This window comes from Dermacentor albipictus, unplaced genomic scaffold (assembly GCF_038994185.2).
Source record: "Dermacentor albipictus isolate Rhodes 1998 colony unplaced genomic scaffold, USDA_Dalb.pri_finalv2 scaffold_19, whole genome shotgun sequence".
In the NCBI taxonomy this organism is placed as follows: Eukaryota; Metazoa; Arthropoda; class Arachnida; order Ixodida; family Ixodidae; genus Dermacentor; species Dermacentor albipictus.
In genome coordinates this window covers 1,981,154-2,005,424 of record NW_027225573.1, presented here as the reverse complement: position 1 = coordinate 2,005,424, position 24,271 = coordinate 1,981,154, and the positions used below count along the sequence as shown (strand labels likewise).

At 50.1% G+C, this 24,271-nt stretch overlaps 1 protein-coding gene and 1 pseudogene across 1 annotated transcript; one reads left to right on the top strand and one right to left on the bottom strand.

The window, feature by feature from the left end:
* The first annotated feature begins 224 nt into the window (after positions 1 to 224).
* On the top strand, positions 225 to 8,954 carry LOC139052172 (uncharacterized; annotated as a pseudogene).
* On the bottom strand, positions 8,563 to 11,386 carry LOC139052186 (putative nicotine oxidoreductase). The gene is made up of 2 exons (XM_070529262.1): positions 10,709 to 11,386; positions 8,563 to 8,790 (listed from the first exon to the last, which is right to left on the bottom strand). Exons 1-2 carry the CDS (start codon positions 11,384 to 11,386, stop codon positions 8,563 to 8,565), a joined length of 906 nt encoding a protein of 301 aa, XP_070385363.1.
* Between the last annotated feature and the right edge of the window lie 12,885 nt (positions 11,387 to 24,271).

The following is a 24,271-nucleotide window of genomic DNA, read 5'->3' as shown; positions in this document are numbered from 1 at the left end:
CGGCTGCTTGAGCAGTACTTGCGAGACGTGACAACAAATGGCCAAAACTGCCGTGGTCTCCGTGACTAAGCGGCTACCGTGGACATACTCCAGCCCTCGTACGTGCCTCTAGACAGGTTTACGGGGGAATGTGTATGGGTTAGGCAAGTAGCAGAAGAGGAAAACGTATGTCTGCCAATGGCAAGGGTGTAGTGTTATCGGTTCTCTGATCTGACTCAGCACTCATGTGCGCAGGCTGTGACGTCATGGAGCAAAAGGGATAAAAAGCGGCTGTCTAATAAACACGGGGCTTTTTGGGTTCGTGGCTACATCGGAGTGGCGTCAGTCTTTTGCTTGCATCACCGCTCCGGCAGCGGACACGTCATGGTGTCTGAAGTGGGATCGATTCCCTCATCCTAGTTGCCTTTGCTTCACTCACCCGGCGTTCGATCTGCGCGATGACGGCTCCGCCAGTGGCAGCCCCGCCACCGGCAGCCATCCCGCCACCGACACCCTTCAACTTCGACCGCACTTCCGAATGGCCAGAATGGATTATGTCATTCGACGACTACTACCGCTGCGCGTCGGGGCTCATCGGCAGAACGGAAGAGCCCCAGGTGCGAACGCTTTTGTACACCATGGGCAGGCAGGCAAGAAAAATTTTTCAGGCATTCGGCCTTACCGAAGAGGAGTCTCGAAGCTAAGAGACAGTGAAGAAAAAGTTTCACGCCCATTTTGTGGCCACGAAGAATATAGTCTATGAAAGCGCAAATTTCCATCGACGAAAGCGAGAACCCGGGGAAAGTGCGGACAACTTTGTGACAGCCCTGCACGAGCTTGCAGACCGCTGCGAATTTGCAGAATTTCGGGATCGAATGATCCGCGACAGATTTGTGGTCGGCCTCGAGGACGCGCAGCTGTCGGAAGCGCTCCAGATGGATGCCACCCTTACGCTAGCGACCGCTCTGGCGAGGACCAGGCTCAAGGAAACAGTTCAACGACAGCAACTGGAACTCCGGGCCGTCAGCAACGAGGCGAATACAGGCGAACTTGACGTAGTCCGACGAACAACGAGGAAGCCGCCCAACAACTGGGAGCCTCGCGCCACAGCACAGCGGCGAACGCAGGCGTGCCAGTTGTGCGGACGGTCGAGCCACCCGAGAGCCCGGTGCCCTGCACGGTCAGCGCGGTGTGACCACTGTGGTATCAAGGGACATTTGGCCGTGGCGTGTCGCAAGAGAACAGAAAACAACCAGGTGGGCGTGTCTATGCTAGAAGGCGATGGACAAAACTTTTTTGTTGGGACACTGAACAGCTCAAATGCCAGATACGCGGAAGTGTCGATCAATGGTGTACGCGTAAGTGCAAAAATTGATTCAGGAGCCGAAGTCACTGTTGTTCCGCCCGATTTCCCCGGTGTACCGCCTCGTATAGACAGGTCACAAGCGCTGTTGAGAAGCGCTGCGAATCAGCGCCTCGAAGTGAATGGTTGTTTTTCAGCAGATATTGTTTGGAAAGGCAAAACAACGCGACAAACACTGCATGTTGTAGAGTCGCTGCAGTGTGTCCTATTAGGGCTCCCAGCCATTGAAGCACTTGGTGTAGTCAAATTTCTTGATGTGGTTGATGATAAACAGTTTGAGCACATGCATCCGCAGCTCTTCTCTGGACTGGGCATGATGTCAGGCGAATACACCATTCGCATGAAAGAGGGCGCTGTCCCCTTTGCAATTTTCGTGCCGCGGCGGGTACCCCTCCCGTTAAAGAACGCCATAAAACTAGTGTTGGCGAAAATGGTCAAAAGCAATGTCATTCGTAAGGTAGATGGCCCAACTACATGGTGCGCAGGAATGGTTCCAGTAGTCAAACCAAGTGGGGAAGTTCGAATCTGTGTGGATCTAACCCAGCTGAACAAGAGCGTCCTACTTGAACGGTTTGTCTTCCGACCGTAGACGACGCCCTGGGGCAATTGGCGGGAGCCACATACTTTTCGAAATTAGATGCCAATTCAGGATTTCACCAGGTTAAATTGGCGAAAGAAAGTCAAGAACTAACAACATTTATCACCCCCTTTGGTAGGTACTGCTTCCAGCGACTGCCGTTCGGTATCACCTCGGCCCCGGAATACTTTCAAAAGCGAATGGCGGAAATCTTAGATGGCCTTCAAGGAGTAGTGAACCTGATGGACGACGTTCTGGTTTACGGAGCTACTAAGCGTGAACATGATGAACGGCTGCACGCAGTGCTCAAAAGGTTGGTTGCAGCGGGGGTAACACTCAATCGGGCAAAATGTTCTTTTTGTGTCAGAAGAGTAGCGTTTTTAGGCTACGTGGTCGATGCGGCGGGAATCGCGCCGGATCTCAAGAAAGTTCGAGCCATAAACGAAATGGCTACGCCATCAAATGTTGCTGATGTCCGCAGGTTTTTGGGCATGATAAATTATCTGGCAAGGTTTGTGAACAACCTTGCCGACATGTCAGCACCGCTCCGTAGTCTTCTATTGAAAGGCCGTGAGTGGCACTGGGGCCTGCCTCAGCAAAAATCCTTCGAGACTCTGAAAGAATTGATCACCTCGGCGCAATGCGTCGCAAAATTTGACCCTAAGCTGCGCACTATTGTGTCCGCCGACGCGTCGTCATTCGGTCTCGGCTGTGTGCTCATGCAAGTGCAATCAGATGGGGAAAGGCGGCCGGTTGCGTACCACTCTCGTTCATTAACGCCGACAGAACAACGGTACGCGCAGATAGAAAAGGAAGCACTTGCGCTGACGTGGGCGGCAGAAAGGCTGGAAGGGTTTTTGATAGGGCTGGAATTTCAATTTGAGACGGATCACAAACCGCTCGTATCGCTACTCGGTCAGTCACCCCTTGATGTGCTTCCCCCTAGAATACAAAGATTCCGATTGAGGCTCATGCGATATCGCTTTTCAGTCTCCTATGTCCCAGGAAAACAGATTGGCACCGCCGACGCCCTTTCTCGGGCACCTTGCACGGAAGCGGACGTAGAGATAGGGGAGCTGCATTGCGGTGAAGTATCAAGCCATGCACAAGGCTGCATTAGCGAACTGAAATTTTCAGCCGATTGGAACAAAATAAAGTTCGCGCAAGAAAAAGACTCAATCTGCCAACAACTTCGGTTGTATTGTAAGCAGGGCTGGCCACGTCTCGCTAAAGTAAGCAGTTGGCTAAGCCCTTACTGGTCGGAGAGAGCACACCTTACAATATGTGACGGTGTGCTTCTGCATGGGTCTCGTCTTGTGGTGCCTCAGAAACTAAGAAGTGAAATACTTTGTTCATTGCATGTTGGTCACCAGGGCATTGTGAAATGTCGCGCAAGGGCACGCGAATCTGTGTGGTGGCCCGGTCTCAGCGCTGAGCTAGGAGCTCTGGTAAACAGTTGTCGAGAGTGCGCGAGACTGCGCGCTCAGAAAGCCGAGCCTATGATGCCATCAGAGTCCCCCAGCTTGCCTTGGCTGAAGGTAGGAGCTGACCTTTTCCATTTTCATGGCAGATCGTATCTCGTGGTCGTAGACTATTTTTCGCGCTATCCAGAGCTTGCCCTTTTAACTTCCACGAGCTCAGCGGCGGTTATTGAGCAAATCAAGAGTATATTTGCTAGGCACGGGATTCCAGAACTTGTCGTAACAGACAACGGTCCTCAATTCGCTTCCTCAGAATTTGCATTGTTTGCGACTAGTTATGGCTTTCATCACGGCACGTCCAGCCCCAGGTACCCGCAGTCAAATGGAGCTGCCGAACGTACAGTGCAGACGGTAAAACGGATGTTGGAAAAAGCGGTTGACCCGTACCTGGCCCTCCTAGCTTATAGGGACTCCCCAGGTCCTTTGGGTACAAGCCCAGCCCAGCTATTGATGGGCCGACGGTTGCGCTCTACGCTTCCCGTGCACCCGAAAAAGCTAGTACCGTCAATGACAAGTGGTCTCAGGAGCCTCCGATACAAAGACAAGAAAGCGCGGATGAAGCAAAAATTTGATTACGACCGCCGCCATGTGGTAACGCAGCTACCGCTGCTCACCCCGGGAAACCAAGTATGGATAAAAGACAGCGAAATTCCAGCAAAAGTGTTGAGTCGGGCCATGCGGCCTCGGTCTTATCGGGTGCGGACAGACGACGGGGTTGAACTAGAGAGAAACAGACGCGCCTTGGTCCGGTACAGCGAGCGAACCGGCGTGCATGACCCATCCTATGACTTTCCTGCGCCTACGGACGCTGCAGGCCAATTCGAGGAAAACAAGGCCTTGGCAGAGCCTTCTGTGCTTAATTCAACGCCGGCTGCTGCCTCATATGAGGACAGGAGACCCGGTGGTTATATGACACGCTACGGTCGAGAAATAAGGCCGCCACAGCGATATGGCTACACTTGAGTGCTGTATACTCATCCCATTTGTACGTTTCCTATTGTTTGGTTGTTTTGTGGTTCATTTGTTTGCTATGTGTTGTGTAAAAAAAAAAAGGGAGATGTAGTGTTATCGGTTCTCTGATCTGACTCAGCACTCATGTGCGCAGGCTGTGACGTCATGAAGCAAAAGGGATAAAAAGCGGCTGTCTAATAAACACGGGGCTTTTTGGGTTCGTGGCTACATCGGAGTGGCGTCAGTCTTTTGCTTGCATCACCACTCCGGCAGCGGACACGACAAAGGGCACTCATTAAGGGTGCGCTCGGAGAGCTAGAAAAAGAAGCCGGCGTGTCACGAAATTTACCAAAGCAGTATGGTCACCTTTTTTCTAATCATTCAGAGCAAGTGTTGAGAGAAAGAGGTTTGAGCTTTGGAGAATATGCAGTACAGGTTCCCAGCTGTTCTAAGACCAATGAGATCGAAACGCAGCTCCGTGTTTCAGAGAAAAAAGAGGCACAGACACTCGAACAAATGGGGACCGCAACAAATTTAGGAGGCGGTTCGGGCGAATGACAAGAGTACTTCCAGTCTCCCTAGAGGAGTTAGCGAAGAACGGGAGCCTTTTTTGGTGCTTCCCTGTTTTAAAGGCTTCCCAGAACTATTAAAGGGGGTCCAGAGGTAATCGTCTTAGAACAAGCTGAAGACGAAACGATTCGGAAATTAAACCGTATGGAAGGGGAGGTCCAGGCACAGAAAAACGTGGTTTTTCGCCGTAGCACAGGCATCTTGTATCGTCAGTATAAGGACTAAAAGGGAGTGTACTATGACCAGCTTGTAGTACCACAAAAGTTATCGGGCCAATATGCTGCAATTTTGTCACGGGAGTGGTTGGGCGGCCATCTCGGTAATAAGAAAACGAAGGCACGACTATTGCGGGAACTTTATTGGCCGAATTATTTGAAAGATGTCCAGAAATTTGTGCAATCTTGTGGCATCTGCCAAATAATCGGCAAAACACAGGACCAGCAAAGGCACCCTAAATGTTGGTGCCGCTCCTTACCGAGCCTTTCTGTCGGCTGGTCGTGGACGTATAGTGGGTCCACTGCCGATAACGAAATCGGGGTGCTGCTAGATATAGACCTTGTTATGCACCGGCACAAAGTTCCCCGAGGTTGTCCCCTTGAAGGAAGTCACCTGGGCTAACATTGTTTATGGGCTCCTATCGGTGTTCTCGCGAGTGGGTTTTCCGGTGGAGTTACAAAGTCATGAGGGCAGTGTATTTACCAGCGCACTCACCACGACGTTCTTGGGAAAATGTGGCATCCGATGAATACACAGCTTCATCAAGTATCCACAGAGTAATTGCTTCGCAGCGTGGCATTCAGTCCTAAAAAGAGTCGTACGTTATATGCTATGAGATAAAAAGGGAATGGGAGCCCTGTTTGCCCGCCACAATGTTCGCGCTTAGGTCGGTACCCCACGAGGCCACAGGATTTAGTCCCGCCGAACTCGTCTACGGGAGGTAATTAGGTCATCCCTTGGCATACTGCGAGAATCTTGGGAGGAAAAGCGGGATGATTCCACAGTGGTCGAGTACCTGCTGGGCCTACTCGAGCGACTCCACGCCTGTAAGGAGCTCGTGGAGGCGAGCATGACATCGGCGCAGTTTAAGGCGAAACGTCTGTACGATAAAAACGTTCGCCAAAATTTGTTTTCAAAGGGAGACCAAGTAATGCTCTTAGCAACATCTAAAGCTAACAAGCTCGCGGTTCAGTGGGAGAGCCCTGCGATGGTATTATAGATGCTGTCAGGTACCAACTATGTGATCAAACTGCCCGGTGGGCGAAAAAAGTTAAAGATTTACCACTCAAATTTGATGAATTCTTACCGCCAGCGAGCAGCAGTGGTCCATCTCGCCTTGAATATCCCCGAACTAGAGACAGACATCTTTATGCTCGCACATGAGTCGAAACCACAGACAGTCTCTGTCCTCCTTGACAGGGTTAGCCATGGTTCCGATCTGAATGAAGAACAGAGACAGGAGCTTGAACAGTTACTTGTGGTATTCACAGAGGCGTTCGTAGATAGGCCGGGAAATACCAACTTAGTGGATTACGACGTTGAATTAACTTCCGACGATATAGGTCGCTCCCGACCTTACCGAGCTTCACCGAAGCAAAAAGAAATACTCGCATGCGAAATTCAAAGAATGTAGGTTATCGGTGTCATTGTCCCTTCCAACAGAGAATATACCTCGCCTCTCATACTAGTATAGGCACCCGGAAAGGAGCCGAGGCCCTGCATTGCTTATAAGAAACTGAATGCAATCACATGGAACCAGCTGTACCCTATTCCCAACCTAGAAGAGAGAGTGGAAACAGTTAGCCGAGCCCAGTACGTCTCTACGCTGCAACTGACAGGCGGCTACTGGCAGGTACCCTTGACGAAACGAGCCAGTCAATACGCCGCGTTCATCTCATCCTTAGGGACTTTTCGACCGTTGATCGTAAGCTTTGGGCTCGAAAACGCGCCCTTTTCTTTCTCGCGACTCATGCATAGTGTGTCCGCCGGAGCAGAGGTCTACGCGGTGCCATATCTTGATGATATAGCGGTCTTCTCGGAATGTTGGGAAGACCACATGGGCCACATGCGAGACGTATTGACGCGTTACGGCCACGCTGGGCTCGCTATAAGGGGTGAGAAATGTCAGTTCGGCAAGTCACAGGTGGAGTACCTTGGACATCTTATCGGGCAAGGATTCCAGCGACCTCATGAGATAAAGGTTGCCGCCATTCGATAGCTATACCTGACCCACTACTAAAACCGATATCCGCGCATTTCTCGGGGTCACTGGATATTACCAGCATTATATCTCCAACTATTCCAACGACTCCAGTCCCTAAACCGATAGCTGAAGGAAAGAACAGCCGACTAAGGTACAGCGTAACGAGATGAAGGAGGCTTCTTTCCTGGCTTTAAAGAAAGCGCTAACGTCTCAACCCATTTTGAGAGCTCCGGATTATATCCTACCTTTTATACTACATTGCGATGCGAGTGACAGGGGTCTCGGGGCGTTTCTCAGTCAGCAGGAGGAAAGTGGAAAAGAGCACCCGGTGGTTTTTGTTAGTAGAAAGCTTACTGGGCCCGAGGAGGCATACAGCACTTCGGAAAAAGAGTGTGCGTGCCTTGTGTGCGCCATTCAGAAGCTTCGATGCTACTTTTCTCTCTTTGTTGTCGAGACGGATCCCTGTCCTTTGTCATGGCTCCGTAATATGTCACCCAAGAATGGTCGCCTACTCCAAAGGAGTCTTGCCTATACAGGAACATAATTTCGAGGTGAAATTCAAAAAGGGAAGAGAAAACGCAAATGCGCGTGCCCTAAGCCATGGCATTTCGTACTGATGGCAGGAATAACTCGCATACCAAACTCAGACCATTGTTTGAATTTCCATCTCTTTTCGTTTAGTGTTATTTAATTTAGTTTATTGTGCAAGTTGAAGACACCTACGTAGGTACGGGATGTATGTTCTTTTGTGGGTGGGCTTTAATTATGGTTTGCTGATGTATGTTTCAACCGATCTCTATTACTTTATCGGTTGCCTGAGAGCTGCGTGAGTTGTGCCTTGTTTGAGACACGATAGAAACCAAACTCACCACAACGATAGTCATATTACCGTTTGAGCTTTGTTTAGGGCCTGAAATTCATTTACTAATTAATTTGTTTAGCCTCGTTTGCGCGGTGCTCCTCTATGGCTGCCTTTCTGGCGCTCGCTGATTCTGTGCTCGAGATAAATTAAGGGAGAGTGTACCCAGCATATCTCGGAGGGGAATTGGCCGCTTGCCTTGACGCTGCTCGGGCGCTGTGCGTAGCTGTTCGTTATCGCGAAAATGCTAATCCGAGCCTACGATCCGCAGCCAGCCCCCCCGCCAAGGGACGTTCCATCCTCCCGGCGAGCCTGGGACTTCGAGCCGGAGCTGTGCCTGCTGAGCGGCCAAGACGTCTTCAGGGGGCACCGAGCAGCTGCCCCCTTGCGAGCCCTCTTCCTGGCGGTGGACGGGCTATAGTGATCGGCCGTTCGTACTGCGACACTCTTCGGTCACGGCTCGCACGATTATGGGGAGCAGGCCGGTGGCATCGTCTAAATTATACTCGACACGGGTGATTTATGGCCAGCGCGGGAGTACCTCGTTCAGGATAGCTTTGAGCAATTAACGTGACATGGCCATCACTTGTCAGCCGCACAAATTTGCATGTCCCAGCCGTAGACGCAGTCAATGCAGTGAGTGACACGGCCGCCACCATTCAGCCGCACAAATTCGCGCGTCCAAGCCGGGGATGCGGTCAGCGCAATGACGCGGCCGTCACCTGTCAGAATACGATCGGTGTCAGCGTACACTCCCCTCATTTTCCTGATTGTGCCCAGTGATGCGCGTGCGTTTCCGACCAAGTTCCACTTTTGTGGAAAAGAGCAACCAACCTTAAGGTCGGTGGTCCTCATGTCATCGGTGTTCTGACTCCGGATTGGGGGAAGTGAGTCAGTAATGATCACGCAAGGGATAAAAGGAGCAACGGACGGCAGGAGTGAGCGGCGACTACCACTTCATCATCAGCTTTTCTGTATTACTTTGATTTCGTGTAGATTTTAAATACATACGTGTTTTTCAAACGTCCAGAATATCGGACCCAGCCTCACGTTCACTTACCGCTCCACGAGGGAAGAGGATCCCATGTCTTCGAACCTCCAGTCGCAACAGTACAGAGTTCGAATCCTTGTGGAGCACTGCAAGACTTCTTGTTTCTTTTTTCTGTTTCTTTTAAAATTTCTCGCGCAGCATTCTGGATTTAAGCGGCGGACGCTTGGGGAAACGAAAACTACTAGGGGACTTAACACATAACATCTGTCTCTGTAAAGATATCTTACTACAGCTTCGCCTGTACGTGAGCAATGCAAATATTATGTATACTTGCTTAAGACCCGCACCGAGTGACACATAGGGAAACTATTCGATCCAATAAGGGTTTAGCATTCGGTCTTCGTCTTCATCGCTGCAGACGCTTGACCTTCTTAGCTGAGTTGGGCCCCTTGTCCATGGCTCCACTGAGCCGCGCTGCTTCGCTTGCGTGCTGCACCAATGCCCTTTGGGCGGCGAGCTCGCAGCTGGTGAGCCGGCTCTCCCACTGCTCCGCACTCGGGGTTTTGTGTTGGTGGAATGTGTAGTTACGTTTACACTCCCAGGTTATATGGTAAAGCGCGGGGGTTGCCCCGCACCAGAGGCATATGTTCCTAAATTGTGTAGGATACATCTTGCTTAGTACATGTAAGTTAGAGAAGGTTGCCTTTTGCAGCCTCCGCCAACTAGCTGCTTCTTGCTTTGTAAAGACTTTGTGTTGCGGGGAGTACCTAATTCTCTTGCCTCTGTGGTAGTTGACTAACTCTGAATTGCCGATCTCCACGGTGAAGTGCGGTCCCAGGGCGTGTGGCCGCTCGACTCGGTACGTGATCTCGCGAGTCAAGCTGTCTGCCCTTTCATTTCCTTTTATTCCCGTGTGTGCCGGAATCCAGATTAATTTGTGTGTTGCGGTGTGTCTGAGGTTTTCTGCCTTGCGGACGATAGCTAAGGCAGCCCTGCAGATTCTACCATTTGTGTAGTTCCTGCATGTCTCTTTTGAATCCGTTAAAATGACCATTGATTTGTCTTTTCGATAGCCCTCAGCCGCTGCCAGCGCAACAACGACTTCCTCCGCTTCCACTATCCTGGCGCTAGGTGTAGTTGCGCATGTGATTAGCTTGCCTGTGCCGTCAACCACTACCGACGCTGCCTTAATGTAATTTGTATATCTGTTTCATGGATACAGTGTTGCATCCGTGAAAACCGTGTTTTCTAGCTTGGCTAAATGCCTTTCCACATAATTTGCCGGCGCCTGCCTTCTGGCCGCGTGGAGATTTGGATCCATGTTTTTCGGAATGGGATTGACCTGCAGGGTCTTACGATCTCGTCGGGTATATCAGCGGATCGATCGTGATGCCTCCTTGGGTCGCGACCTAACCTTATCAGAAGCGCTCTTCCCGTAGCCGTGTCTCTGAGTCGGTGAAACTGTGTTCCAAGCTGTGCTTCTGCCAGTTCGGCGAAGGTGTTGCTAATCCCTAGCTGTAGCGGCTTGTCGTTCGGTGTGTTTCTTGGTAGGTGAAGTGCCGTCTTGTAGGCCTTCCGCAGGATTGTCTCTGCTTGTTCCGTTTCACTCTTGATCATGACGTGGTATGGAAGCGAGTAGATTACCCTGCTGACTATGAGGCTTCTGACGAATTTTAGCGTGTCGTCTTCTTTCATCCCATGCCTTCGGTGGGAGACTCTGGTTATCATTCTGCCTACCTGTTCAGCCGACTTGCTGAGCAGGCTGAATGTGTGGCTGCATATCGTGGTTGCTTGTAGCCACATTTCCAGGACTCTTATGATGTTCCTCTCCGGGATGTATTGCCCCTCCAGTTTCACCTCGAGTGGTGTATTAGTGGGGTATCTTCCTGCCCTCAGTAGCTCAGACTTCTCTGTAGAGCAGGCTAGTCCTCTTTCCTTCACGTATCTTTCTACGCAGTTTGCTACTTGTTGTATCGTCTCCTGTTTCTCTCCCAGGGATCTATGGTTCCCCCAGACCGTGATGTCGTCTGCGTACATCGCGTGCTGGATGCCCTGGATTCTGCTGAGTCTTTCTGCTAGGCCGATCATCGCCACATTAAAGAGTATGGGCGAGATGACCGAGCCTTGGGGTGTGCCTTTGCTTGGGGTGGTGAAGACATCACTCCTCATCTCCCCTAGTTCCACTGAGGCTGTTCTGTTGGTCAGGAAGTCTTTGACATAGTCATGGATTCTTCTCCCGCAGTCGGTGTTATTTAGCCCCTCCATTATAGCGGCGTGGCTGACGTTGTCAAAAGCACCTTTTATATCAAGTGCCATGACTACGTTTTCCCCATTCTTGGGCATTGTCTCCAGGACATCTTCTTTAAGTTGCAGAAGCACGTCCTGCATCGAGAGGTTCGCCCTGAAGCCGAACATGATGTCCGGGGAGAGCCTCTTGTTTTCTAGGTGTTGCTGGATGCGTTTCGTGACGATGCTCTCGTATAGTTTTCCCAGACAAGAAGTGAGCACCGAGAAGCATTTTACTACGCTTATTTTGAGAGATCTTGACAGCGGCGTAATCACTGTGTATATTCCAATTATAATCACCTACGCGATATTTTCGAAACATTTGTAAGGACGTCAAATTACCAATGATAACGGTCGGAAACGCCCTATGTCTAGCCACTCGCAACTTCAGTGCGTAAGTGGATAGATAACAGGTCGAAACCATTGAGCGGCACTGTAATCTGCAGCTGTCCGTGTCGGCAGGTGATTCTTTACTCGGCGTACCTCAGCGAATGGCCGCTCTGCAATAGATACGCTTCCTGTTGATGTTCTTGTGCACTGACGTGACTGTGAGCGCATTCGGTAGCCCTGCTTAATTAAGAGAGGTTGTTGACAGCGGCACACACATCATATGGCGATTTCAAGAAACGCAGTTGTTGGCGGATATATCACAATGTTGGCCAATTGCCTTCTCAGCCACATAACCAACACCAAGTAAACGTAGGTATACGAAGTGTTCGACTAGATGCAGGAAGGTGCAAAGCGCTAACAGCCACGAACCTTGGACTGTTTCTGGTCTCGATTTCGCAAACTGACGCTTTGTTCGCTCATAACGCATCCACGGGATCGCCCAATCTTAGAGGATACACGAGAGCACGTGGCAGGGCTCCGCGGGCCTATTGCCTGTGGTCGCCGGGAGCACTACTGGCGCAGGCGCGTTGACCTCGAAGGCCGGCGGCTTGCCTGCCTTTCCTATCATGAAGTGTTTTCTCTCTTCTCTTTTCCCGCCGTGTCGTCTGCTGTATAGACCGCGAGAGTCGCTTGCAGCCGCCCAGTCGGTCGAGTCGCTGCACGAACCGCGTGGCCTACCGCCGTCGCGTGCTGCCACGCATGCTTTGCGCGTCCTGCTGCGCTTACTGCGCTGCATCGTGCCTGCCGTAGGATCATTCCCCCTGCCCGACGTCCACGCTTCCCTATCGCACTACGTGTGAGGAGACACCAAGACGACACCTGCTCCACGCACGGGTGTGGTGCTTTGTGCACGCGCCACGTGTGTTGTGCGCGCGCTGCGCGTGTCGAGAGTTTGTGTTCGGTGGTGGGGATGCGTTTCTCGTGACCTGCTGTTATCGTGCCCGGCGTTTTTTAACGCGATAGCGTTAAGGAGCTCGTGTCGCAGAAAAGCCGGTGTCGTCGGCGTCGGTGTCGGCGTCGGCGTCCGCGGCGTTGGCCGTGAGCGATAAATCACGGCAGGCACTTCATAAATAAAAAGCAACTTTCAAGATGGGCTGGGTGGGAATCGAACCAGGGTCTCCGGAGTGTGAGACGGAGACGCTACCACTCAGCCACGAGTTCGATGTTTGAAAGCGGTACAAACGCGCGTCTAGTGAACGCGGGGTTGCCTTAAAAACGTGCCGTAGAAAGTTATACTGCGGTGTATATCGGTAATTATGAGCCTGTAACTTACAGACGCCGCATTTACACGATAGCGAAGTACGTTTCCGCTACATTTCTTCTGCGCTTACCGCACACGCAGAGCCATCTTGCGGCAAACACAGAAGACCCCCTCCTCTCTATCTACGGCGCTGCCACGAGAGGTGGCGCGCCATGCGCGCATTGGGGCTGTGCGCGGACCGGTTCCCTCTCCCCCGACTCCCTCTCCCCTGACGACGCTTCGCCGTGCTCCCACGCGGTTTGCAGAATCAAGCGCCGTTCCTTTCTCTAGATTACTATCTATCTATCTCTCTGCCCGTGCCGATCACGACGTTTGGCTGGCGTAGATCGTTTCCCCCTCCGAGACACCGAGTTCTTTGGTTAGTTCCGTTTGCTCAGGCGCATGTTTCGTTGCCGCGCCGAACGCTGCGTTGCTCGACGCTCTCCGTGTGATAGGTGGGCGCGAAGTCCAATGCGGGGCGCCTCGTAAGTGATCCCTGCGCCGTAGCTCATTGTCTTACACCCCTTGGCGGGTCGATGGGAACGCTGTCGCGTTCCACTCTTGAAGGCGAAGCTTAAGCGTCCTCTAATTTTTTTTTTCCGCGAGCATCACGAGTTTCCTCTCGCCGGAAAGACGCCCGCCGCGCGCGCGTCACCGTCGACACGCCAGCACGTCGCTCGTGACATTCGAGCCGTCGACTCTTCAAGAGTTCCGTGCAAGAGAAGAGCTCGCGAACCGTGCCGCGCATATTGTCGACGAATGGCTGCGCAAGCAAGCCACAGCTACGCAACCAGCGGCTCTTGCTCTGCCTATGGCTGTGCTCGGCAGCACAGCGGCAACAGTTGTGGAGTCCCCCCAGGCGAGCCCCATGTCCCTGGCGCAGGACACCACCCTTGCTGAGAGGACTACCGCTTCCCTTCCCTCTTCAGATGACGACGAGGAAATGGACTCCTCGTGCTCGCGGAAACGCGCCCGTGAAGCTGAGAGAGGAGGACGACAGGGCTGGCCCTCGCAAACAGCCCCACCTAGCTTGCTCGGAGGCTCGCGTATCACCCGACGGACGTGTGGAGCGGACGGTAAAATCCCTCAATAATTTCAAAGTAGAGAAAGGATTTGATCCAGCCGACGACGTCAGCGATAGGCTGATCGCTGACATGTGACGTTTCTGCGCCCGTTTGCCGCCATGAAAGTTCCTGCCCGCCGGGCGAAGTGCGCGCGTTTCGCCTGTTGTGGAATGCACATTGCTGCGATAATTTTGTTCCGGGTTGGCCGAAATGCCTTGTTGCTGTGTGGTTGGGTGCCGAAACCGGACGAAGGATGGTATGGTATGGTATGGTATGGTAAAACTTTAATGAAGGTCCTGCAGATCGTGAGTGTTCACGAAGCGGGCCGCTCCCACGTGGGAAGCGGAAGGCCGAGCCTCTCGGCCGCATCGTGGGCCTGCTGGACAGCCCAGAGTTGGTCAGCCAGGAGCGGGCTGCGGAGAACTGCCTCCCATCTGGCCGAGCTGTTAGCGATGATAGAGCGTGACCGGGCACACCGCCAGAGCATATGGTTAACGTGGCTGTATCTCCACAATCGTGGCAGGTAGCGTTGGTGTAAGTATCCGGATAGATTTTATGTAAGAGCGACGGATTCGGATAGGTATTCGTTTGTAGTAGACGGAGCGTTAATACTTGAGCTCTATTTAGGCGCGGATGAGGAACAAAGTAGGTTCTACGGCTGAGATAGTAGTGTTTAATAATGTCGTTGTAGGTGGAGGGCGTGTCCCTGTTCTCTCGGGAGTCGGCTTCCGATTGGTCACGCGCAGCCCCGTGAGCCAACTCGTTGAGGTTGGGAGGAGCACCCTTTATCTGAACCTGATGTGCCGGAAACCAATAAATGAAGTGGTGCGTGATTGCTTTGCCCCCAATAAGTCTGAGGGCCCGTTTGCAAACGGTGCCTTTTTCGAATGCCCTGACTGCAGATCTTGAATCACTATAGATGACATCCGGTGAGCTATCCAGCAGGGCTAGTGCAATAGCCATGTGTTCAGCTATTTTGGAGTCCCTCGTCCGAACCGAGGCAGCATTGGTGATTCCTTGCCGACCATCAACAGTGACGATGGTGAACGCCCGACGTCCCTTACAAGAAGCGGCATCCACAAAGCTGACCTGTCGCTGATCACTGTGTATTCGCCTAAGGAGGTTGGCCGCCCTTGCCCTCCTTCTACCGCGATTATGATCGGGGTGCATGTTCCTAGGTATTGGCGCGGCCGTAATGTTCTCACGAATCGACGGAGGAACGTCGGAGAACTCCTCCGCTACTCTATCGGGGTGATATCCGAGTTCCTGCAAGATGGATCTCCCTGCCTTCGTTGTTGTGAGGCGAGTTAGCTGTGCGTGCTCCTGGGCCTCTGCAATCTCTTCAAGAGTGTTATGAATGCCAAGCTGCATTAAGCGCTCTGTACAAGTGTATACGGGTAACCCGAGAACCCGCTTGGTAATCTTCCTAAGCTGTGCATTCAATTTATCCCGCTCTGCCCGTTTCCATCGATGCATGGCTGCCACGTATCTAAAGTGGCATAGAACGAAGGCATGCATTAGTCGAATGAGGTTATCTTCTTTGAGTCCATGATGCCGATTTGATACTCTCCGAACTAAACGAACAGCACTTTCAGTTTTAGCAATTAGCTTGCGTATGGTCTTGCCATTTGTATCCCCTGACTCAGCGATTATGCCCAAGACCTTGATTGAATCGACTCTGGGTATACGACAACCATTTCTTGTATATAAGTTAATGTCTCTGTCTTCTAACGATGTCCATCCCTTGGGCCTTGGACCGCGTTTCTTGGGACTATACAGCAAAAGTTCCGAATTCAAGGGGGAGCATCTGAGGCCGGTGGCTTCGAGATAGGTTTCAATAGTGTCTATTGCCTCCTGTAAGGCTCCCTCAACCTGACCGTCATTGCATCATGTGCACCATATAGTTATATCGTCAGCATACATAGTGTTTTTGATGCCTTCAATCTCGAGAAGCTTTCTGCTTAGGTCAACCATGACTATATTGAATAAACAGCGGGAAATGACTGACCCCTGTGGGGTGCCCCTCTCGCCAAGTTCCAGCAGATGTGATTCGAGATCGGTCACCAGGAGGGTAGCCTTCCTATCCGAGAGGAACGATCTAACATAGTTATAAAATCTCTCAACCAGATTGAGCCGAGATATCGAGGCTAGGATATGCGAATGTAGAACGCTGTCGAAGGCCTTCTCAAGATCAAGTCCCAAAACGGCTCGAGTGTCGCTAGAGTCATTGTCTGTGATTTGATGCTTAATCAGTTTCATGGTATCTTGTGTGGACAGGCCTGGACTGAATCCTATCATACTATGGGGGTAAAGGTCGTTATTCTCCAGGAACCGGGAGAGTTGATTCAGGACCGCGTGCTCCGCTACCTTACCCACACAGGATGTAAGCGAGATGGGCCTCAAGTTGTCAACGCTAGGTGTTTTGCCAGGTTTGGGGATGAGTACTGCGAGAGCAGTCTTCCAAGGTAATGGGACGGTTCCATTCCTCCAAAATTCATTAATGTCCTCTGTGAGGTAAGCGATTGATTTTTCATCGAGATTTCGTAACGCCTTGTTGGAGGTGCCATCCGGCCCTGGTGTGGATCTACCATTGAGTCCATGTAGAACCCTACGAATCACCTTAACGTCAAACTCTGCATCCAGGTAGGAATTGGCCTGGCCCTGGTAATCGAGATGTACAGGAGACCACCCTGAGCCTACTGGAAGATATATGTTAGCAAGCGTGCGGATTAATTCGTCCTCAGAGGTCATTAGTGCGGCCTCATGTATGGTATGGCCGCCCTGAGCCGACTGGGAGATATTTGTTAGCAAGCGTGCGGATTAATTCGTCCTCAGAGATCATTTATGCGGCCTCATGTATGGTTCTACCAATGACATGCCTCTGATTAGACTTAGTATTGGTCTCGTTAAGTAGATGTTTAGGCAAGCAAGAAGTTATTTTGCATCCCGCGCGGCAACCAGAACCTAACCAGAAGAAAAAGCATCGTTGCACAGAATTGGACGAAAAGACTGAACCATCGGTAACTGCACGACTATGCGTGGAAAGTAACGTTGCGATACGAAGGAAACGATAAAAGTAGCGATACGAAAGTCCTAGAAAAGAAATTAAATTATGGGGTTTTACGTGCCAAAACCACTTTCTGATTATGAGGCACGCCGTAGTGGGGGACTCCGGAAATTTCGACCACCTGGGGTTCTTTAACGTGCACCTAAATATAAGTACACGGGTGTTTTCGCATTTTGCCCCCGTCGAAATGCGGCCGCCATGGCCGGGATTCGATCCCGCGACCTCGTGCTCAGCAGCCTAACACCATAGCCACTGAGCAACCACGGCGGGTGAAAGTCCGAGAGAACGTATTGTAAGGACGACAACGAACGTGAGCGCAGAGTCAGCAGCATCGGCAGCATCAAGCGCGCAGCAGAGGCTCGAGCTCTGGGACTGTGCTCAATGCATTCTAGAACCGGTGGTCGCTACGAACTCCAATAAATCTCCTTTATAGTATACACGTGGGGGGGGGGGTGCAGAGCTGCGATAGTATTTTATTCGCACGCATGAATGCTGACAGCCGTAGTTTGTGGAGATTATTAATTTCAGTGCATTAGGAGCCCGTTGACTTAGCAAGTGCAGTATAACCTTGCATGCAAGTAATTAATGGGGCAGAAGCGCATTAACTCGCTGACAAATATCCGCATTGCGTTACGTGCGATGAGAAATCACTAATTTCAGCAGCGAATTCTACTTTTACACTTTCCTGTGTTTGTGCGCGCGTTGTTAGCTGCGCTTTACAATATGTCTAAAAAGTCATTCCCATCTCTGCATATCCTAACCGTATTTTGTGCTTTGCATATGGGAATAAATATATTCCTAAGTGCCTGCATTACTCTGCTTTTAAAAACGAATACTACGTAGCCGCTGCTACTGGCCATCTAATAATAAACTATAATACAATATATCAAAGTACATTACATACACCTGCGAGCTCGTTCCTTTTAAGTTTTCCTTACACTCGAAGATGTTTCAGTAATCGGCGATGCCATTTTACTGATGAAATACACACAACTGGAAATTAACATAAGAAAAACGCCAGAAGCGATACACGGATCGCCAGGAAAACACACTGCAGTAATAGCTAGGCCTATCCGCGTGCGTTTCGTATAAGGGCACTCTAATTCTTACGGGGCTTTAGCGGTGCACGGGGGCGAAAAGGCATAAACACAGCAATGCGCGTCATGATTCAAGTTCACGTGGCGATGTCGCACAGTTCACGAGAACAGTCAGCCGCATTCACACATGCGCACACGCTATACGCTTTATGTTCGTGTGCCGCGAGATTAGATGGCGCAGGCAGCCCGAACACGATTGAGGAGACTCACTGACACGATCCATACTGCCGCTTCAGAAAGCCACGACAGTTGCACTGGCTCGTAGCACTGAACCACAAAACACAACAGTCGTCGTCTAATCGCTACACGACAGACTCACTCAGTGCCAAGAAGACTGTTGGGGCGCTCGTTTCCACACACACACACACACAGGATGTTGTTTAGTTGCCGTGAGGGTCGCACGTTTTAGCAACGTTATGTCGAAAGTTTTTCGGTCCAAGCGGCTGTCAGCCCTATATTTACACGAATTATTCATTCAAAGTATCCGCTATGTGTACGCAGCACACTTACAAGAAAACGAATTCACAGAGCAAACGGGATTAAGCGCTAGCAATCACCAAGGCTCGCGCGGTCATTGAGCGCAAACGAACGAAAGGTTAACATGCGGAATCGAGGCAATCAAGCACTCATTCCGCTCTCTTGAGCGATTTTCTTTCAGCCCCCATTTTAAATTAAAGAATTAGATTTAGTAGTTCGGGCCCTTCTTTCGTTTTTCACCACAGCCAGGCACCAGTAGGTTTTATTTCCGCGCGAGTGCAGATATTTTTTCATCTCACGAATGCCGCGGCGCCGCGGTTTAGCTTGAGCGCCGTCTGCTACAGGAACTTCCTAGGAAGCGCGCGCGCCAGATGTCGCGAAAGGTTTCGTTTGGATTTTGTGGCGAATGGACGTGCTTTTCGGGGCTCCATGGCGGCGACGAAATCATAAGTATTCGTGCATGTTTTGAGCTTGCTTCTGTTCTTTATTTGCTAATTAGGTGGTTTTCTTTCTCTTTCCTTTTTTTTTTGTCTCTCGCATTCCAGGTGCGCGGGCGTGCTTCGTGTACATTTGTTTTGCAGGATGGTTAGAGCGTCGTTTCGTGCCACGTGCTCCAACACGCAGCCGGGTGGGACATTGAGTGTTTGTAGTCTTTAAATGGTAGCTTAGAAGTGGCTAGACAAATAGCTATTATTGGTTTTGCTGTGCGTGTTTTGGTAGGAAAGTGAGAGCGTGGCGTGGTTGAGCGCGTGCGAGAGCGTGTCATACCTTCGGTCTCCGCGCAAGGATTGTTTTTGAAACGGTGGTGAGAGTTGCTTTGCGACATATTGAGGATTTGGGTCCTGTGCATATCAGTCTTTGCTAAAAGGCACACGCTCTGTATTGATATAGTATCATAGTATTATAGTATTTGCATCAGTAGTAGCAATATGATAGTATTGTAGTAATTGCAAAAAGCCGTGCAATACATGGCGAGAAAGGCGGCAGTGCGCGGGTGTTCCCTCAAGGCAGATGAGGAGACCGGCACACAATGTGATGTCGATACTAGGCTGCAGAAAATGGAGATTTTCCAGGAAGAGCTTCTCAAACAGGTGCAAGAGCTCAAAAATGAGCGAAACCGGGAGCGGGATGCATGGAAGGTAGTTGAAGAGAGACTTGAAGCAGCCGAGAAAAAGCTGAACAGGGTCGCCATTGTGAACGAGAATGTGCGTGACAATTGGAACGCAGACCCCCGACGCGACAGGCGAGGGAGTGCCTCCGAAGTACGTGGAATGTATTTAGTGTGATGAAGGGTTAGCTGGAAAGAGCGGCACCTACCTTGAGTCCGCCACGCGGAAAAAGCAGGAGCCCAGGGGACAGTGTCCGTTGTGGAGTCCGAATCACGCGGCAAAGGACAAAAGGAAGCAGGGCGAGGTAGGAGAGAGTGAAAGGGTGATTATCGCTGGCGACTCAAACCTGGCTGGGCGCTCAAAAGCAATTGCGGCGAGGGTGAAAGGCGACAAAAGAGTGGCGGTAGGGACATTTCTAGGGCGGACACTGGGTTCTGTCATAGAGCGAGCAAAAGAAAAGCTCGCGGAAAATGCCCACGTGCGCAACCTTGTCATAGGTGCAGATCGTGGTGTTCACGGTTCCGGAGATGCCTGTACGTGACAGTCACGTACAAAGAGCCGTAGTGGCTGCTAATGAGGCAATATGGAAAATGAGCCGAGAGAAAGGCTTCGAGGTTGTCGAAGTAAACGGGGAAGTGAGAAGTTGTGGTGGTTTTAGGCGAGACGGGATCCACTTCAATTACAGGCTGGCATGAGAAGTGGGCTGGTGACTTGGTGGTCGCGCCGTTGCTTTCTTTTGGGGGCCCGCGGGCGCTCAGGAGTTCAGAGTAGATAGTAATGAAAAAGGTCCCCTAGGGGAACATCAGAAGAGCATCGCCCTCGATAACAAAAAAAGGAGGAAAGCAAGAAAAAGAGCTAGCCATGCAATAGGCTACATAAACATGCAGGGCGGCAGAAGAAAGGAAAAGTGGGAAGAGATTGAGGAGCAGTTAAATATAGAACAAATAGAGGTGTATGCGGTTACAGAAACGCACCTTATAGACTCGGAAGAGCCGCCAGTTATTGAGAATTCTGTTTGGGAAGGGTGCAACTGAACTATGTCGGAAAGAAAGGGAGGGGGAGTCGGAATGCTCATCCATCAGGGAGCCAAATAGAAAAAAAGTCAATTCAAAATGTCCAGAACATCTTTGGTTATAAGGTACAATGAGTGGTAAAGAAACTTGTCTGGGCGTTACGTATTTGTGGACTGGAAAAAATTGCACAGAGAAGAATAAAGAGTTAGGGGAATGCATAAGCGTTGATATTAAGGGTTTCGGGAATGGTGCTGAAATTGTCCTATTAGGTGACATGAGTGCCCACATACAGGATAGATATGGGTATACCGACAATAACGGGAAATCAACGCTAGACCTTTGTGAGCAACATCACCTCGTTATCGTGAATACAGGGCCTAAGTGTGAAGGACAGATCACGTGGGAAGCGGGAAACCGGCAATCGACTATTGATTACTGTCTGATGACAGAAGGAATTCATGATAAGTTGAGAGAAATAGTCATCGATGAGGAAGGATTTAGCAGCATAGGGAGCGACCATAAACGCATCATTTTGAAAATGGGATGTGTAGTTGGGAAAGAGTGCAAGGAGAGCAAAATGGCCAGTCCAAATTGGAACGCTGAACAAATAGCAAATATAGTCACTAGAGTTGAGGAAGAACTTGGCAAATTGCCAAGTAAAGAGTGGGAATATGATGAGCTTCTAAGCGTAATACTGACAAAAATACAGAAAGAGAAACAACATGTTCGTTGGAAAGGAAAAAAGGAACCGAAAAGCTGGTGGAACAAGGAGATACGAGAAGCGATCGCCGAACGACAGAAAGCATCTCGAGAGCACAAGCAGGGAAAGAAGGCGCAGTTGCCGCAGGATGAAGTGACCAGTAAATTGGACATATACCGGGAGTTAAAGTCGATGGTTCAACTACTGGTGCAAGCAAAAGTAAAAGGTGAAAGTGAACGTTGGTTGTCAGAAATACGTGAAAATAAAGAAGGCCGCACCTAGAATATTTTGGAACCACATAAAATTATTATGCAGGAGGTCAACAACAATACAAGAACATATCCTAGACGAAGATGAAAACAGACTGGAAGGAGAAGCAGCAATATATTACATCCGAAAAGTAACAGCCGAATCTTTCCAAGGCAATGACGAGGTTGCATTTGAAGAAAAAACAGCATGAAAGAGACCCAAGTGGAAAAGGAGCTGGTGCTGACAAACTTAAACTGGAAGAAAGCGGAAGAGAAAATTTCTAAGCGCACAGCCACAGGGCTAGACGAGGTTCCCATTAGGCTGATAAATGAACTAGGACCAAAAAGTAACGATGCTCTGGTGAAAGCAGTGGAAAAAGCTTTAAAAGATAGACGAATGCCAGACAGTTGGCGACAAAGTAGAATGAATTTAATATATAAACGTAAGGGGGATAAAGACAGAATTCACTCGTATAGACCGTTGACCATTACATCGGTAATATACAGGCTAGCAATGCAAGCAATCAAATTAAAGCTTCAAAGTTGGGCAGAGAATAATGGCATTTTGGGAGAACTTCAGTATGGCTTCAGAATAGGTAGGCGTTTGGATGATAACTTGTTTGTTCTTACTCGGTGTATTGAAACATCAAAAGCAGAAAGCAGACCGTTGTATGTGGCCTTTTTAGACATTACAGGAGCCTACGACAACGTAGACCGCAACATTTTGTGGAATATTCTGGAAGGGGAAGGCTTAGGTAACGATTGCCTACGGCTTTTGAGAGAGATTTACCTAGAAAATACCGTTTGCGTTGAATGGGAAGGGAGGAGGACCTAAGAGAAAGTTCATATCAACTAGGGACTGAGGCAGGGGTGCCCTTTATCCCCGCTGCATGCGGTTTATGATATACATGGTGAGGGTGCTAGAAGGAAGTAATATCGGGTTTATTCTCTCACACAAACAGTCGGGTACAGTAGTAGAGCAGCAACTCCCAGGTTTATTTTATGCGGACGACATTGTGTTGCTAGCTCAAAAGCAAAGTGATTTGCAACGTCTGGCTAATATCTGTAGACAGGAAGGCAACAATTTAGGTTTGAAATTTACTGTTAGAAAATCAGGTGTTAAGGTATTCAATGAAAACAGGGAATAGACAGTGGAGATACAGGGCCAAGAAATATCTTGGGTAACAGAATATAAATACCTTGGTATATGGATAAGCGAAGGCAATGGATATATGGAAACACACGATAAACCATAACAGTAAAGGGGAAGAGAAATGCAGCCATAATGAAGCACAGAGCGCTATGGGGATACAAAAGGTACGAGGTCCTCCGAGGTATGTGGAAAGGTGTAATGGTTCCAGGACTTACTTTTGGAAATGCGGTTGTTTGCTATAAATCAGGGGCACAATCTGGACTCGACGCGAACCAAAGGTCAGTGGGTCGCCTCGCATTGGGCACTCACGGGAAGACTACAAATGAAGCTGTGCAGGGTGATATGGGCTGGACTAGTTTTGAAGTGAGGGAAGCTTGCAGCGAAATTGAGTATGAAGAACGGCTGAGGAATATGGAAGAAAGTAAATGGGCTGGGAGAGTGTTCACGTATCTGTACAGGTAAAACGTTGATTCACAGTGGAGGAAAAGAACTAGGAAGCTTACCAGCAAGTATGCGGCCTGTAGGGTGGACAACACAACAACAAAGGTCAAGCGGAAAGTCAGAGAAGCTGAAATAAACTCATGGGTGGCGGCAATGGAAAAGAAACCTGCCATGAGTAACTACTTAAGAGGAAAAGACGAAATCAGGAAAGAAACCATGTATGATAACTCAAAGGGAAGCTCATTACTTTTCGAAGCGAGATCAGGATGCCTTAGAACATGCACCTTTAAAGCGAGATATAAGAAGGAAGAAGAAGCATGTGCTTGCTGTGGTAAAGCTAGGGAAACTACGGAGCATGTTTTATTAGAATGTGAAGACGTCTACCCAGTGGTCGATTTAGGCACCACTGGCCTCCTTGAAGCCCTTGGGTTCAGAGGGAGCAGTGGTAAAGCAAACACGTCCGCAATACACATTAGTAAGAGGCGACTGGAGGATTGGTGGAAGAAAAGTAGGGAAACGACAAAAGACGGAGACGTACAAAAGCACAGTTCGCAATAGGGGATCAGAAAATTTGGGCGTGGTAGTTCATAGTGTTTTTTTTCTTTTTGCATTGTTTAACCTAGGTAGAATATTAGGCAGTATAGTAGCAAGAGCTTGGTGGCGCAACCCACCACCCCGTTCCAAAGGGGACGCTCATAACATCCATCCATCCAGCTAACGAGCCCGTCCTAAAGCCCTCAATTAGGGTGGCTAGAATGGGGAATTCTAGCCACCCTACCTCAATCTCCCAAAGCAGCCCCATTCGCTTCCCTCCTCCTCCGCTCGGCGCGGCCTCGACGGTGGCGCCGCCGGTGGTGGGCCTGCCGTAGCAGACGACGGCTAACACGCTACGGGAGGAATTCCGCAGAAAAGTTCATTCGAGACCTGCGGAGCAGTTTTTTCAATTGATACCTTTCTTCGTCACTCGGTAACTGGCCTTTAGAATTTCGTGTTGGAATTGCGGAAGAAATAGAGA